Raw genomic sequence first — 14,141 nt, 5'->3', positions numbered from 1 at the left:
GGTTTTAAGAAATGTTTGAGTGTGTAATAATTGAAGTGTGTGATAATTGAATGTGGAATCCATTTGCATTATTATTTGCTTTATTCTTTGGATGTGTTTTACTTGTGTTTTTTAGTGTTTTATTTTATAATATTTTATTTCACTTTTTATGGAAACGTCTAACCAGAACTTCTAATGCCGAACGGAGAAAATGGTCAATCGGGACTCCTAATGCCGAACGGATATTCATAAGATATGACTTAGATGGTTTATTATTTGTTAATTTTATTTATTTATTGAAATGAATTAAGGTAATGTTTATTACAAGAACAAATATTTCGATTAACGAAATAAGGTCACACCATCCATACATGTACGTACGATGGCTGCTAGGCCAGCCACTCTCTCTCCCTGCCACGTCAGCAGCACTAAAAATCCACCTGCCACATCAGATTTAGGGCAGCCATAGGCCAGCCACAATAAAAATAATTCAAAAAATACTATATTTACGGAATTAAAATTACGATTAAATTACGGAATTAAATTTACGACACAGATACGGGAAAATTAATTCATTTCATTAAAAAAAAAAGTACAAAAATTAAAAAAAAATACATTATTTTTTTTTAAAAAAGGGCTTCCACACACGAGCCCTCTCTACTCCTCGTCGCCGTCGCCGCCGCCACCCGGGGTATCTGAGCCCACGTCGGAACCCCCCATCTGTGCCCTTGCGGCATCCAAATCAACTCGCATGCTCTCGAGCATCGAGTGAAGAAAACATCTTCTCCGTGGGGTCAGTGGCGGTCCTCCAATCTTGGAAGACCTTGTACATCTGCTCCCGCGTTTTTTTACGCGAGAAGAAGGTGTACTCGCGTGGGGGGGGCGAGACGACCTCCTGGGGTGATAGGGGGGATCCTCCCCTCGCTGCCCGTTGCACCCGCTTTTTTCCAACCGGGCGAGGGCGACGAGCATAGGATGGAGGGGTCGGAAACTCCTCAGCATCCGGGGGAAGGTCGTGGGATCCGCCGCTGCTCCCGCTGTAGTCGCCGGAATAGTTCAGCCTCTGCTTCTTCGGCCACCCAGCGTCGCACCCCGCCCGGAACTTCTCGGAGTCCTTCAGCAACTCATAGCATTCCCAGAAGTGGAAATCCTTGTACTTCCCCGCCAAGGGGAACTGACTCTCGGCTATCCTCCGGGCGTCCTCCTCATTCTGCCTACTAGTGAGCTGACGGAGGGCGTTGGCGTACAACGCCGAAAAACGGCCGACCGCGGCCCTGATGCGGACCTCCTTCCGGACCTCCTCCCGCTGAAGTCCTTCCCGTGCGGGCAGTGCCTCCTGTAGGCAGCTCTAATCTTCGCCCACATGTTGACGACCCGCTGGTTGTTCGCAACCAGCGGATCATCGCACACCTCCAACCACCCCCTGGCCACCTGATAAGGCTAATTTCATGCATTGGTTATGTAGTGAAAAACATCACATTTCTGCTGGATCTAACAAGTTTTGTTAAGCCAGGTGTGTGTGTAGCGCTAGATCCAGGAGATGCTGGAGGAGGATATCTAGCGAGGAGCAGGAACGGAATCACGAGGAAAAGCTAGAGGAAGGAAGCCAAAAGCTGAGGGCAATCAAGTCAATCAATACCTCGCTGGGCCCCACCTCGAAGCTTATAAATAAAGGAGTGCGCAACAAGAATGGCAGATCCGTTACACTCCACACACAGTCACGCTCTTAGCACACACACTAGGGATATGGGAAATTGGGGGTGGTTTTCGTTTTCGTGAATTACGTATCAGTGCACCACCGTCCCTTGAGGGCGAAGAAACAATTGTTCTCTTAATTTCTGTTTACTACTCTGTTCCGTCTCGAACTTCACTTTTGGAAGTCGAGCTTGCTGTTTTTGTTGCTGGATTAGTTTAACCGTTCTGTTTACGTTTGATTTGCCTTGATGAAGTTGGATTTCGTGTTGATTATTATGACGCTTGCTATTTTGGTTTGTTTATTTGAGATGTTCTCTTGAATTTGTTGCTGAATATTTTAGGAGATTCGAGAATCGTGGTATTGAAGTTGTGTTCGGTTGGATTTTTGTTCGGATGCTTGGATCCGGAGTGGATTTAGCATCCGAAGTGTGGATCTGAACAGGGGAGGTGAAATTTGTGCATGAGATTATGGGGATTTTGTTCTGCTTGGTTTGCTTCGTCTAGTAGTGTGATTTCCGTCGTTGTTTCGTTTACCGTTAAAATTATGTTTCCAATCTACATCTGAGTTTGTTTTTCTCGATCTCTGCATTTATTTGTGTTCGTTGAAGAAGATGAAGTCATTTTCAGTTGCTGCTTTAGTTAGTTAGGCTGCAGATTCGATTCTGTCCGTACTTACCTTTTTCAGAGTTTGGTCCCCACTTGATTTAATCTCCTTGGTCTAGATATGTTCGTAGAAGTCCCAGATCTAGTAGTTGATTTGACTTAGTTCTTATGCAAAATTCATTTTCGCCTAGATCTAGCAGTTAGCATAGCGTACTTTATTTCCAAATTCACTTAGTTAAATTCCTCAACCCAAAATATGCGTGGCAGCAGCCAACCCAAAAATAGTTTCCAAATCTCTATGCATGTACTATACGAGTCCATCTCTGTGGGATCGATCCCTACTTCCCTGTGCTAGTTTAGTATCTGTGGTTGAGGGTTTTGAAGGTTTGCTTGCGTACCAACGACCAGACTTCCAGTCTTGTGAGTCTCTAGACCTTGTGATCTAGTTGATTTACTGGATCTAGGAAGTGTGTAATTAGAAATTGATAGGATACAGCAAGCAAGAAATCAACTCTTCAAATGGCGCCGTTGCCGGGGATGGATGGCGTAGTTTGTTTATGTGTTTAGAGATTTGGTGTAAATAGTTTTAATCTTTTGAATTTCGCTTTTGGCAGTTTATGAGCAAGGGCTCAAGGTCAGGAATCTGGAGCAACCCATCTTGGTCAAGGAACGTGCAGTTGAAGTGGCAAGTTAAGGAATCAACATCCGCCATAACTACCAGATCGGGGTTGTCAACTGTAGATCCATTTCCGTTTGAATCAGGGAGTGAAGAAGAGTGGAATTCATCGGGGAAAGAGGATTCACGGTCGTCGTCAGAAACTGAGCATTCGGAAAGGGAGGAAGAGGAGTCTGTAATGGCAAACTTAGTGGACCTAGACCCAGAGATTGGTTCGCTAACTGCACATCTCGACGGAGAGCCAGCTCATGCCATAGTGTCAAATCAACGTCAGCGGTCTATTGAGATCAAGACGAATGTGCTGGGCGTTTTACCTACATTCTCTGGACGGAGGAATGAGTGTCCTTATGAGTTTTTGAACGAGTTTAGTAAGCTATGTAGCATCCAGAAAAGGCCTAACGAAACTACCGAGGAGGACTATCGCCTGCGAGCGATTCCATTTGCATTGAAAGGAGAGGCAAACACTTGGTTGCTGAGGCTTCCACCTGACTCGATCACCACATGGAGGGATTTCAAATTGGAGTTCCTGGACTATTTCTTTCCGTCCAATAAGACAAACGCTTTGAAAAAAGAAATTCAAGAGTGTAAGCAGGACTACGATGAATCTTTAAGCCAATATTGGTCTCGGTTTAAAGGCCTGCTTGACGCTTGCCCAAATCACAGGATGACGGAGGCTGAAACATTTTATCTATTCTACGAAGGAGCAAATCCTGAGTCCAAGGACTTAATGAATTCCTCGAGCGGGGGGAATTTCACCAAGAATAAGGCAAGCGAGGCACGCGAGATTCTGGGAAGATTAATCGACGCGAAGAAGGCGTATGACTACCCGCGTGCTATCATGAGGAGAAGCTCCGCGAACACAGTTAAGGAACGAGAAGGAGAAGAGGTTAGAGACAGAATAGATCGACTGGAGAAGGCACTGCTAAATGCCATTGAAAAGAAAAATACCCCTGGGTCGACTGATAAGGAAAAAAACCCAGGTCAAGAGGAACATCAGCTTCAATTTTACAATAATCCCTCACTCGATGGAGATTTCCAAGCTCAAGTGAATGCAATGGGGAATTGGAATCAAAGTAATCAAAATACCAACTGGAACCAGTGGAAGATTAAGGAGGCACCATGGAGGGACAATCCTTGTTTCAGATGGGCTGAAGGGAACCAACAACCACAGTCACAACACCCAGGTCCAGCGGAGAACCAGCAGACATGGCCCAGCCGGAATCAGGAAGGACCACAGCATAATTCTAACTGGGCAGGGAAGCAGCAAGAGGGGCTGAACAACTGGAATTTCCGTAACCAAGGGGATCAGCATAACTGGAACAACAGGAACCAGAGCAACCAAGGGAATTCTTATGTGCCACCGCATCAGAGGAACAATTCAGGAAACAATCAAAATTTCCAACAGAGTCACCCAGGTCCAGCAACCCAGTACAACAATAATCAAGGAGGTCAGGGAAATTTTCGCCAGAACCAGGTGGTTGGAACCAATCAAAATCAAGGATTTAATCCCAGTTCAATTCAAGGTTTCCGACCACAGCGGAATCTTGATGACATGGTGCATGACCTGGTAAATTTCCAACAACACATGCAGAATAACATGCAGGCTAACAATGACGTGGTGCACAAAATTCAAGATGCCCAGCAGGAGCAGAAGTCTGCCATGGACATGCTGGCAAAGCAGATGTCCCAGTTGGCCACGTCGCTGAACGAAATGCGGGGAAATGAAGGGAAATTGCCTGCCACTGTCAAACCACCAGACCGAGCAAATATTAGTCAAATTACCTTGAGATCGGGGAAAGGCTATGAAGGACCGAAGCAAGTGATAAACGAGGAGACACCCTCACAGATGAACGGAGAAAAGGGGAATCAGAAGTCTCGAGGAGATGATCCTGGACTCAGAGAAATTCCTATACAGGATGACCTCCAGGAGGGAGATTTAAGGGGATCTATGCCTCGACTAAGTGACCCATTTTTCCTTGATCCAGAACCTGAGTTGGAACTTAAAGAGGGAAGCAGGGAGACAGGTGCAGCCCCAGCAGGGAGTTCCACGAATGCAGTAAAGCGACCCAAACCATTCCCATATCGAGGAGAAGCCAAGAAAAAGAAAGATGATACTGAGGACCTTGTGGAAATATTTAGTAAGCTGGAGATTAACCTACCCTTTTTGCAGGCTCTGAAAATACCCACCTTCAGCAAGTTCATCAAGGAATTCATAGCAGGAAAAACCAAACCTGATGGGAAGATTGTTATAGGAGAAAATGTATCCGCCGTGATACAAAAGAGGAGGATGCCGTCAAAGTGTACAGATCCAGGTATGTTCACTCTTCCTATTTCTATAGGTGATATTAAAATTGAGCATGCCATGTGTGATCTAGGTGCTTCGATAAATGTCCTACCGCTGTCAATATATAAAAAATTGGTGGGAGTCAGTTTGGTCGATACTAAAGTAGTGATTCAGTTGGCCGATAGAACATGCATATCGCCTGAGGGAGTATTGGAAAATGTCATAGTCAGAGTGCATGATTTCCTATACCCAGCTGATTTTCATGTGATAAAAATGAGGGGTAATGAATCTGCTGAGTCTAGTGGGGTGTTACTGGGGAGACCCTTCCTTCGCACCGCGAAGACTGTTATTGATGTGTTTGATGGAACCATATGCCTGGACTATCATGGGGAGAAATACACCTTCAACATTGAAGAAGCTATGAAAAAACCGCTTGATGTTGAAAACTTGCATGTTGTAGATGTAATTAACCCCCTAGTCCAAGAATATCTTGAGACTGAACTAATGCAGGAACAGTTTGACAATTCGGAGCTGAGCCAGACTGTAGAAAAGGAGGTGACAGGATGGTGTGAAACTTTTTTCACACAGGACTTGACAGATGATCAGATCAATGAAGCGATCATGGCATTCTGCCACCAGCCACTATCATTCCAATCAGCCAGATCTGTTCAGGAGAAGAGCCCAGACGAGGGAGCGAATCTAGAGGAAATGGCGCCAAGAAGTAAGGCGGAGAACCCTTTACCTCAGGAAGCCATCACACCGAAGAAGGAGTTGAAAACTTTGCCTGAAAATTTAAAGTATGCATACCTGGAGGAAGGAGAAACTTGTCCAGTGATAATTAACAGCCGCTTGACTGAAGACCAAGAGAGTGCGCTGCTGGAAGTAATAAGGAGGAACAAGAAGGCCATAGGGTGGACACTTTCTGACCTAGTTGGAATTAGCCCTGATCTTTGCATGCACCACATCAGACTAGAGGAAGGGGCAAAGGCTCGGCGTGATCCACAAAGGAAACTGAATCCAAACATGAGGGAGGAAGTGCTCAAGGAAGTTCTGAAACTACTGTCCCTTGGAATCATATACTCTATTCCAGATAGCGAGTGGGTCAGTCCGGTTCACATGGTACCTAAGAAGTCTGGAATACAAGTGGTGAAGAATGACAAGAACGAGTTGGTGCCTACTCGACTGGTCACTGGATGGAGGATGTGCATTGACTATAGGAAACTAAATGAAGCCACCAAAAAGGATCATTTTCCTTTACCATTCATTGACCAGATGCTAGAGAGGCTGGCTGGTAAACAGTATTTCTGTTTCCTCGACGGATATAGCGGTTATTTCCAGATTTTCGTGGACCCAGAGGACCAGGAAAAGACCACATTTACATGCCCTTTTGGAACTTATGCCTACCGAAGGATGCCATTTGGTCTATGTAATGCACCAGGTCATGTGGTCTCTGAAAGAGGAATACAAGTGGACAAGGCAAAGGTGGAAGTGATTTCGAAGCTACCTTATCCTACAAATCAAAAGGAAGTTAGAGGGTTCCTCGGTCATGCAGGGTTTTATCGAAGATTTATCAAGGACTTTGCAAAAATTGCGCAGCCACTCACTCATTTGCTGCACAACGATGTGGAGTTCGAGTTTGATGAGGGATGCAAGAGGGCATTTCAATTGCTCAAGGATAGACTAGTGTCCGCACCAATTATCAGGGCACCAGACTGGAATCACCCTTTTGAGATAATGTGCGACGCGAGCGATTTCGCTGTGGGAGCCGTCCTAGGGCAGAAGATAGATGGGAAAAACTACGTAATTTTCTATGCGTCCAAGACACTAAATCAAGCTCAGAAGAATTACGATACTACGGAGAAGGAAATGTTGGCTGTCGTCTACTCGTTCGAAAAATTCCGCCCTTATCTTCTTGGGTCAAGGGTTATTGTTTTCACTGATCATGCAGCAATAAAGTACTTGCTAGCTAAGAAAGAATCAAAGCCAAGGCTAATTCGATGGGTCCTACTTCTACAGGAGTTTGATTGGGAAGTAAGGGACAAAAGAGGAACAGAGAATCGAGTGGCTGACCACTTGAGTAGAATTCATCAAGGAGATACGGACGAGGCTATTCCCGATGTTTTTCCCGAAGAACATTTGTACTATATGGACGAACCACCTAGACCGATAAGCTGGGAATCTGTCTTAGTTTTAACAGGTCCAGGAGAATCTGATCGAGGAAAGCGCGTACGTAACGCAGAACCATGGTACGCCGACCTGGCAAATTACTTGGTCACGGGAGAGGTGCCAAGTTCAGAGGAAGCTTCCCGGGCCCAGAAGATGAAGCTTAAAAGCGAAGCCAAATATTACTTCTGGGATGATCCTTATCTTTGGAAGATGTGCGCAGATCAGATAATTCGACGCTGCATTCCTGAATGGGAACAAAGAGATGTACTCCATCATTGTCACTCCTTGGCGTGTGGAGGGCATTTCGGACCAAGGAGAACCGCAAGGAAAGTTTTAGACAGTGGATTCTACTGGCCTACATTGAACAAGGATGCCTTTGAATACTGTCAATGCTGCGAAAGATGTCAACAGACAGGGGGAATCTCGAGGCGAGATGAGATGCCCCAAGTGCCCATAGTGATTTGCGAAATTTTCGATGTCTGGGGGATGGATTTTATGGGCCCATTTCCGTCGTCATATGGAAATGCTTACATATTGGTTGCGGTAGACTACGTTTCCAAATGGATAGAGGCGAAGGCTACGCCCACTTGTGAGTCTAAGGAGGTGGCCAAGTTTCTAAAGTCAAACATCTTCAGCAGATATGGAGTTCCTAGAGCGATTATCTCAGATCAAGGAACACACTTTTGCAACCGCACTATTGAAGCGCTCATGAGAAAATACGGCGTGCATCATAGATTGTCTACACCATATCACCCCCAATCGAATGGGCAAGCTGAAGTCTCTAATAGGGAGATAAAGAGTATTCTGGAAAAATCAGTTAACACCACAAGGAAGGATTGGAGTAAACGCCTTGACGATGCTTTGTGGGCGTATAGGACTGCTTACAAGACACCAATCGGGATGTCACCCTATAGGTTGGTGTTTGGGAAAATGTGTCACTTACCCGTGGAAGTGGAGCACAAGGCATATTGGGCCATTAAGAAGATGAATATGAAGTCTGTGGCATGTGAAGAAGAAAGGAAGCTGCAATTACAGGAGCTGGAGGAACTACGGCTAGAGGCATTCGATTCAGCAATGTGGTACAAGGAAAGAACGAAGCTCTGGCATGACAAGAACCTCCGGGTCAAGGAACTTCAGGTGGGGCAGAAAGTACTTCTATTTCAGTCCAGACTCAAGCTAATGCCAGGGAAGTTGAAGTCAAAGTGGGTAGGTCCATATACCATCGTTGGCCTCCGCGCACACGGAGCAGTGGAAATCCAGGGAAGTGCTCCTAACTCGGTCCCTTTTCTTGTTAATGGCCATCGATTGAAAGTCTATAGGGATAATTCTGAGCTATGCGTAGTGGAGGAAATACCACTACGTGCGCTCTCAGTTATCACTTAGCCAGACAAAGGAATATTCTCGATAAACTCCTGGGTCAAGAGAAATGTTTATGTTTTTACACACTGATCCAGGGGATTCGAGAATATTCAAAGGTAATTGTACATAGTTTAATTGCTTTAGAAGACAAAGAAAATCCAAACAAAATAAAAATTCAAAAATTTCCAAAAATATTTTCGAAGACCCAAACTCAAAGGGGGTTTATGTCTCGTACTTTAACCTTGACCCAGGAGTCTGGGGTCTTCATATTTTTTTAGGTCGCGGTCAAGGGAATCAATTAGAGGAAGCTGAGGAGGCCATGCCAAGTGAAGAGGTGGAAGAGCTTAGGAAGGAGGTGCAGGAGATGAGGAAAGAAGTGCAAGACGTTAGGAAGGAAATGCAGCTGATGAGGAAGGAGATGATGAAGGAACTAGGTGGGGTACGAAAGGAACTCAATGGGAGTCGGGAGGAAGTGAAAGGTCTGAGCAGCAACGTAGCAGATTTGGCCACGAAATGTGCCAAGCAAAGTGAAAGAGTGGCGGAAGCTGTAGAGATATCTACGAGGATGTTGAAATGGCTGCATCAGACGCTTCCCTTGACCCAGTCGAAGTCGACTCCTGGGTCAAGTGGCGAGGCACAGAAGATCATCCACAGCAGTCCCTCGATCAAGCCATTCCAGCAGTTGACCACCCCGACTATTCCCGAGAAAGTTCCAAATCCACCGAGGACGAAAATGCTAATGAGGAAACCAGGACTCGATCAAGCTGCAGAAGGAAAGGAAGAGCTGGAGCAACCAGCGAAGAAGAAAGTGAAAACAAACCGCCCCAGTGTTCCACCACCGTCTGGCTCTCGCGGGAGCCAGCCCCAGAAATGAGCAATTTCCCCAGACCAAGTAAATTTTAGTTTTTGTGTTTCTTTTTCTGTGTTTTATTTCCATGCGTTGCTGTGTTTTATGCTACCTTCTCCCACTTAGCCCAATCCTTGGTCTAAGTGTGAGAAGTTCTGTGTTTTCTGTTGGTTTGTTCTTCTCCCACTTAGCCCGTTGCTCGGTCTAAGTGTGAGAAGTTGTTTTTTTTAGAATTGTTGTTTATTTCTGCATTGAATTCTCTTTTTCCCCCCTTCACGACGATGGCTTGAGGCCAAGCTTGAGTGAAGTGGGAGGGGGAGAGGAATCAATGCAGTGTTATTATGCTTTGAGGAGTTGTAGGTCTAGGATTGTATCGCATGAACTAGTGGATATAATACGGCAGATTCCCTTAGGGAGAGTAATTGAAAATAGGAGGTATTCCAACTTAGAAGCCTGATTCTTTAGTAAGCCGAACCAATCTGAATGAAGCAAGAACGATAGTAAATGCCTTTACTTGCCTAGTTGTGAAGCCCTACTCTAGAGGTGAGTTATAAGCCTGTGATAACACTTAGAGCTAACACATGTCAAAAGTCTGCCACTGAATGCTGAAGGAAAAGAGAAGAAAAAAAAAAAATATAAATAAAAAAGGGGGAAAGGAGAAAATATATAATCATAAAATCTGGAGGTATAAGCTGGACGAAGTCCAGAGGAGGAAATAAAAAGAGAGAAAAAAATCAAGGAGGTATAAGCTGGACGAAGTCCAGGAAATCAAGGAGGTATAAGCTGGACGAAGTCCAGAAAGAAAAAAAAAAAAAAAAAAAAAAGAAAAAAAGGGGGATAGTGACGGAGGATAGAAGGAGGAAATTCTCATAACCCGAGGCTTCAGTGGTTTGGCAATAACTTAAGAGAGAATCGGTCCTAACATCCCTGGTGAGGAATGAGTGATCGAGTGAATCTAACAATTGGGGAAGTAAAAGGCTATCTTGACGAGCTGACAGATTGGCTAGGTAGAGGGGAGAAAAGGGCCTATTTGGAGGAGTGCAGCCTGTTGGATTGATCTTAATCTTGTGGGGACGGTTGCCTAAAAGTTGAAACCAGTTCATGCATATGTGTTTATATGTTTTCATCCTATGCGATTATGTACTCTTTGTTTTAGTGTCTAGCTTTGCCTCAGTTGTGTCTAGGTGTAGGAGTTTTGTCTAGAGTCTGTAGAGTCGGTCAAGGGGATAACCATGCTTGAAATTCGCCTTATTCTTCTTTTCTTCTTGTCTTTATACTTGAGGACAAGTATGGTTTAAGTGTGAGCAGTTTGATAAGGCTAATTTCATGCATTGGTTATGTAGTGAAAAACATCACATTTCTGCTGGATCTAACAAGTTTTGTTAAGCCAGGTGTGTGTGTAGCGCTAGATCCAGGAGATGCTGGAGGAGGATATCTAGCGAGGAGCAGGAACGGAATCACGAGGAAAAGCTAGAGGAAGGAAGCCAAAAGCTGAGGGCAATCAAGTCAATCAATACCTCGCTGGGCCCCACCTCGAAGCTTATAAATAAAGGAGTGCGCAACAAGAATGGCAGATCCGTTACACTCCACACACAGTCACGCTCTTAGCACACACACTAGGGATATGGGAAATTGGGGGTGGTTTTCGTTTTCGTGAATTACGTATCAGTGCACCACCGTCCCTTGAGGGCGAAGAAACAATTGTTCTCTTAATTTCTGTTTACTACTCTGTTCCGTCTCGAACTTCACTTTTGGAAGTCGAGCTTGCTGTTTTTGTTGCTGGATTAGTTTAACCGTTCTGTTTACGTTTGATTTGCCTTGATGAAGTTGGATTTCGTGTTGATTATTATGACGCTTGCTATTTTGGTTTGTTTATTTGAGATGTTCTCTTGAATTTGTTGCTGAATATTTTAGGAGATTCGAGAATCGTGGTATTGAAGTTGTGTTCGGTTGGATTTTTGTTCGGATGCTTGGATCCGGAGTGGATTTAGCATCCGAAGTGTGGATCTGAACAGGGGAGGTGAAATTTGTGCATGAGATTATGGGGATTTTGTTCTGCTTGGTTTGCTTCGTCTAGTAGTGTGATTTCCGTCGTTGTTTCGTTTACCGTTAAAATTATGTTTCCAATCTACATCTGAGTTTGTTTTTCTCGATCTCTGCATTTATTTGTGTTCGTTGAAGAAGATGAAGTCATTTTCAGTTGCTGCTTTAGTTAGTTAGGCTGCAGATTCGATTCTGTCCGTACTTACCTTTTTCAGAGTTTGGTCCCCACTTGATTTAATCTCCTTGGTCTAGATATGTTCGTAGAAGTCCCAGATCTAGTAGTTGATTTGACTTAGTTCTTATGCAAAATTCATTTTCGCCTAGATCTAGCAGTTAGCATAGCGTACTTTATTTCCAAATTCACTTAGTTAAATTCCTCAACCCAAAATATGCGTGGCAGCAGCCAACCCAAAAATAGTTTCCAATTCTCTACGCATGTATTTTACGAGTCCATCTCTGTGGGATCGATCCCTACTTCCCTGTGCTAGTTTAGTATCTGTGGTTGAGGGTTTTGAAGGTTTGCTTGCGTACCAACGACCAGACTTCCAGTCTTGTGAGTCTCTAGACCTTGTGATCTAGTTGATTTACTGGATCTAGGAAGTGTGTAATTAGAAATTGATAGGATACAGCAAGCAGAAAATCAACTCTTCACCACCCCGGCGTACTCATCCTCCGTCCACTTCCTCCGGGCGGGGGTGTCGTCAACAGCGGGCTGCGACGACTCGCCGACCACCTTGGCCTTCCCCTTCGTCTTCTTCTTCTTCTTCGCCGCGGCCCGCCCCGCTGGAACGAGAGTGTCCGGATCCCCGAGATCGATCCCCATGTCATGCAATGACAAAAGGTCATCGCCAGTGAACTGCGTCTCCACCTGGGTCGACGTGTGAGACGAAGCCGTCAAAAAATCCAGAGAGGGACGATAGACCGTGTCCCCCCCCCCCCCCAGTGACCCCTGCATCCCGGGATGCATACCCATCATCTGCTGCATCATCTGCTGCTGCATCTGGGACATACCTTCCCACCCCTGTCCGCCGCCCGGCATACCCCACAGCATCCCCCCCTAGTTCCCACCCCCCTGCGCTCCGGCCATCATCCCCATCAGCTGATTCCAAGGGACATTAAACCCTGGGCCCATCTGCTCGCCCATCTGGCCCCATCCAGATCCCACGGGTACCATGGGAGTCTAAGATCCACTCGTCGCTGGACTGGACTCGTTGTTGTGATCCATCGCTCGATGATGCTCTTGTACAGAAATGTAGAGAGAGAGAAAACTCGTTAAAACAAATGGTGCAAATGAAAATGAAACTAAAATCGCGTTTATATAGGTTTTCAAAAAAAAAAAAATCGAAAATACGGCGCTGGCCGATCGGCATGCCACAATGGCGGCCAGCGCATTGGCCAGCTCCACGCCATCGGCTAGCCCACGCCGAAATTTTGGCCGATTTCCCGCTCGCCTACTCCAATGGTTCGGTGATAAGGCTAATTTCATGCATCGGTTATGTGGTGAAAAACGTTATAATTTGCTGGGTCTAACACGTTTCCTAAGCCAGGTGTGTGAAGAAAAATCGCTAGACCGAGGAAACGCTGAAGGAGATGGTCTAGCGAAGGAATGAAGTAAAGTGAGCAAGATTTAAAAGAAAAGAAGGCGTGACAGAGGAAGTCAATAGCTGAGGGCGTTAAAGTCTATCTATACCTCGATGGGCCCACTCTAACGCCTATATATAGAAGAGCATGCAACGCACATCACATCACTTTTTCACTCTCTTCTTAGCTCACACACATTACACACACTTGGGAATGGGAGATCTGGGGTAGTCGGGTACGAAGGGTTACCTTTCTTTAGAAGTTTCGCAGTTGCAACACCGTCCGAGTGTGGACGAAGATACAATCTCTCTTAATTTCAGTTGTTTTACTCTTTTTGCTGTCGAACTTCACTTATGGGAGTCGACTTGGCTGTTGATGATACTCGTTATCTTTTCGCTTTGTTGAATCGTGTTTAGCTGTGATATTTTGAGTTGATTTACGTAGATCTCACTGCTGGAAGTTTATTTTTACAAGTATTATGTCGATCTCTATTTTATTTTAATGTTGTGGTGTTTGATATGGGAATTCGGTGATAGATCTGTGGTTTATTGACTGATTGGAGGTTGCTGTTCGAATCGGAAGTGATGAAGTATTTCTGTTGGTTGGAGTTTGTGTCGGACGCTTGGATCCGGAGTGGATTTAGCGTCTGAGGTTGGATCCGAAGTGAGAAAATGAAGTTGTTAGATGGATTTGAGTTTTCTTCTTGCTTTCTGTTTTACTTCGTCTAGCGTCTGCAGATCTGTTCAGTTCTTCGTTGATTATGCATAAATTTGACTTAGATCTAGTTTGCTCTGTTTTGATTTCGTTCATGCTGATTTTATTATGAGTTTTTATGCAATTTGGTGGTAGAAGATGATGTCGCTGTTAGTTAGTACTAGGGTTAGTTATTCTGCCAGCTTTTCGTCCGT

At 44.9% G+C, this 14,141-nt stretch overlaps 1 protein-coding gene across 1 annotated transcript in view; it reads left to right on the top strand.

The window, feature by feature from the left end:
• The first annotated feature begins 6,849 nt into the window (after positions 1–6,849).
• Positions 6,850–14,141, top strand: part of LOC148931188 (uncharacterized) — a 46,403-nt gene continuing 39,111 nt past the window's right edge. Inside the window, exons 1-3 of the mRNA XM_089066748.1 lie at positions 6,850–7,384; positions 7,469–7,650; positions 7,786–8,545. Of these exons, the coding sequence (XP_088922874.1) occupies positions 6,972–7,384; positions 7,469–7,650; positions 7,786–8,545 (1,355 nt within the window). The 5' untranslated portion in view covers positions 6,850–6,971. The remainder of the gene's footprint in view (positions 7,385–7,468; positions 7,651–7,785; positions 8,546–14,141) is intronic.

Source organism: Salvia hispanica, chromosome 3 (assembly GCF_029641045.1).
Source record: "Salvia hispanica isolate PSC_SH4W2 chromosome 3, Shi_PSC_v1, whole genome shotgun sequence".
Classification (NCBI taxonomy): Eukaryota; Viridiplantae; Streptophyta; class Magnoliopsida; order Lamiales; family Lamiaceae; genus Salvia; species Salvia hispanica.
This window is presented reverse-complemented; position numbering and strand designations above follow the sequence as displayed.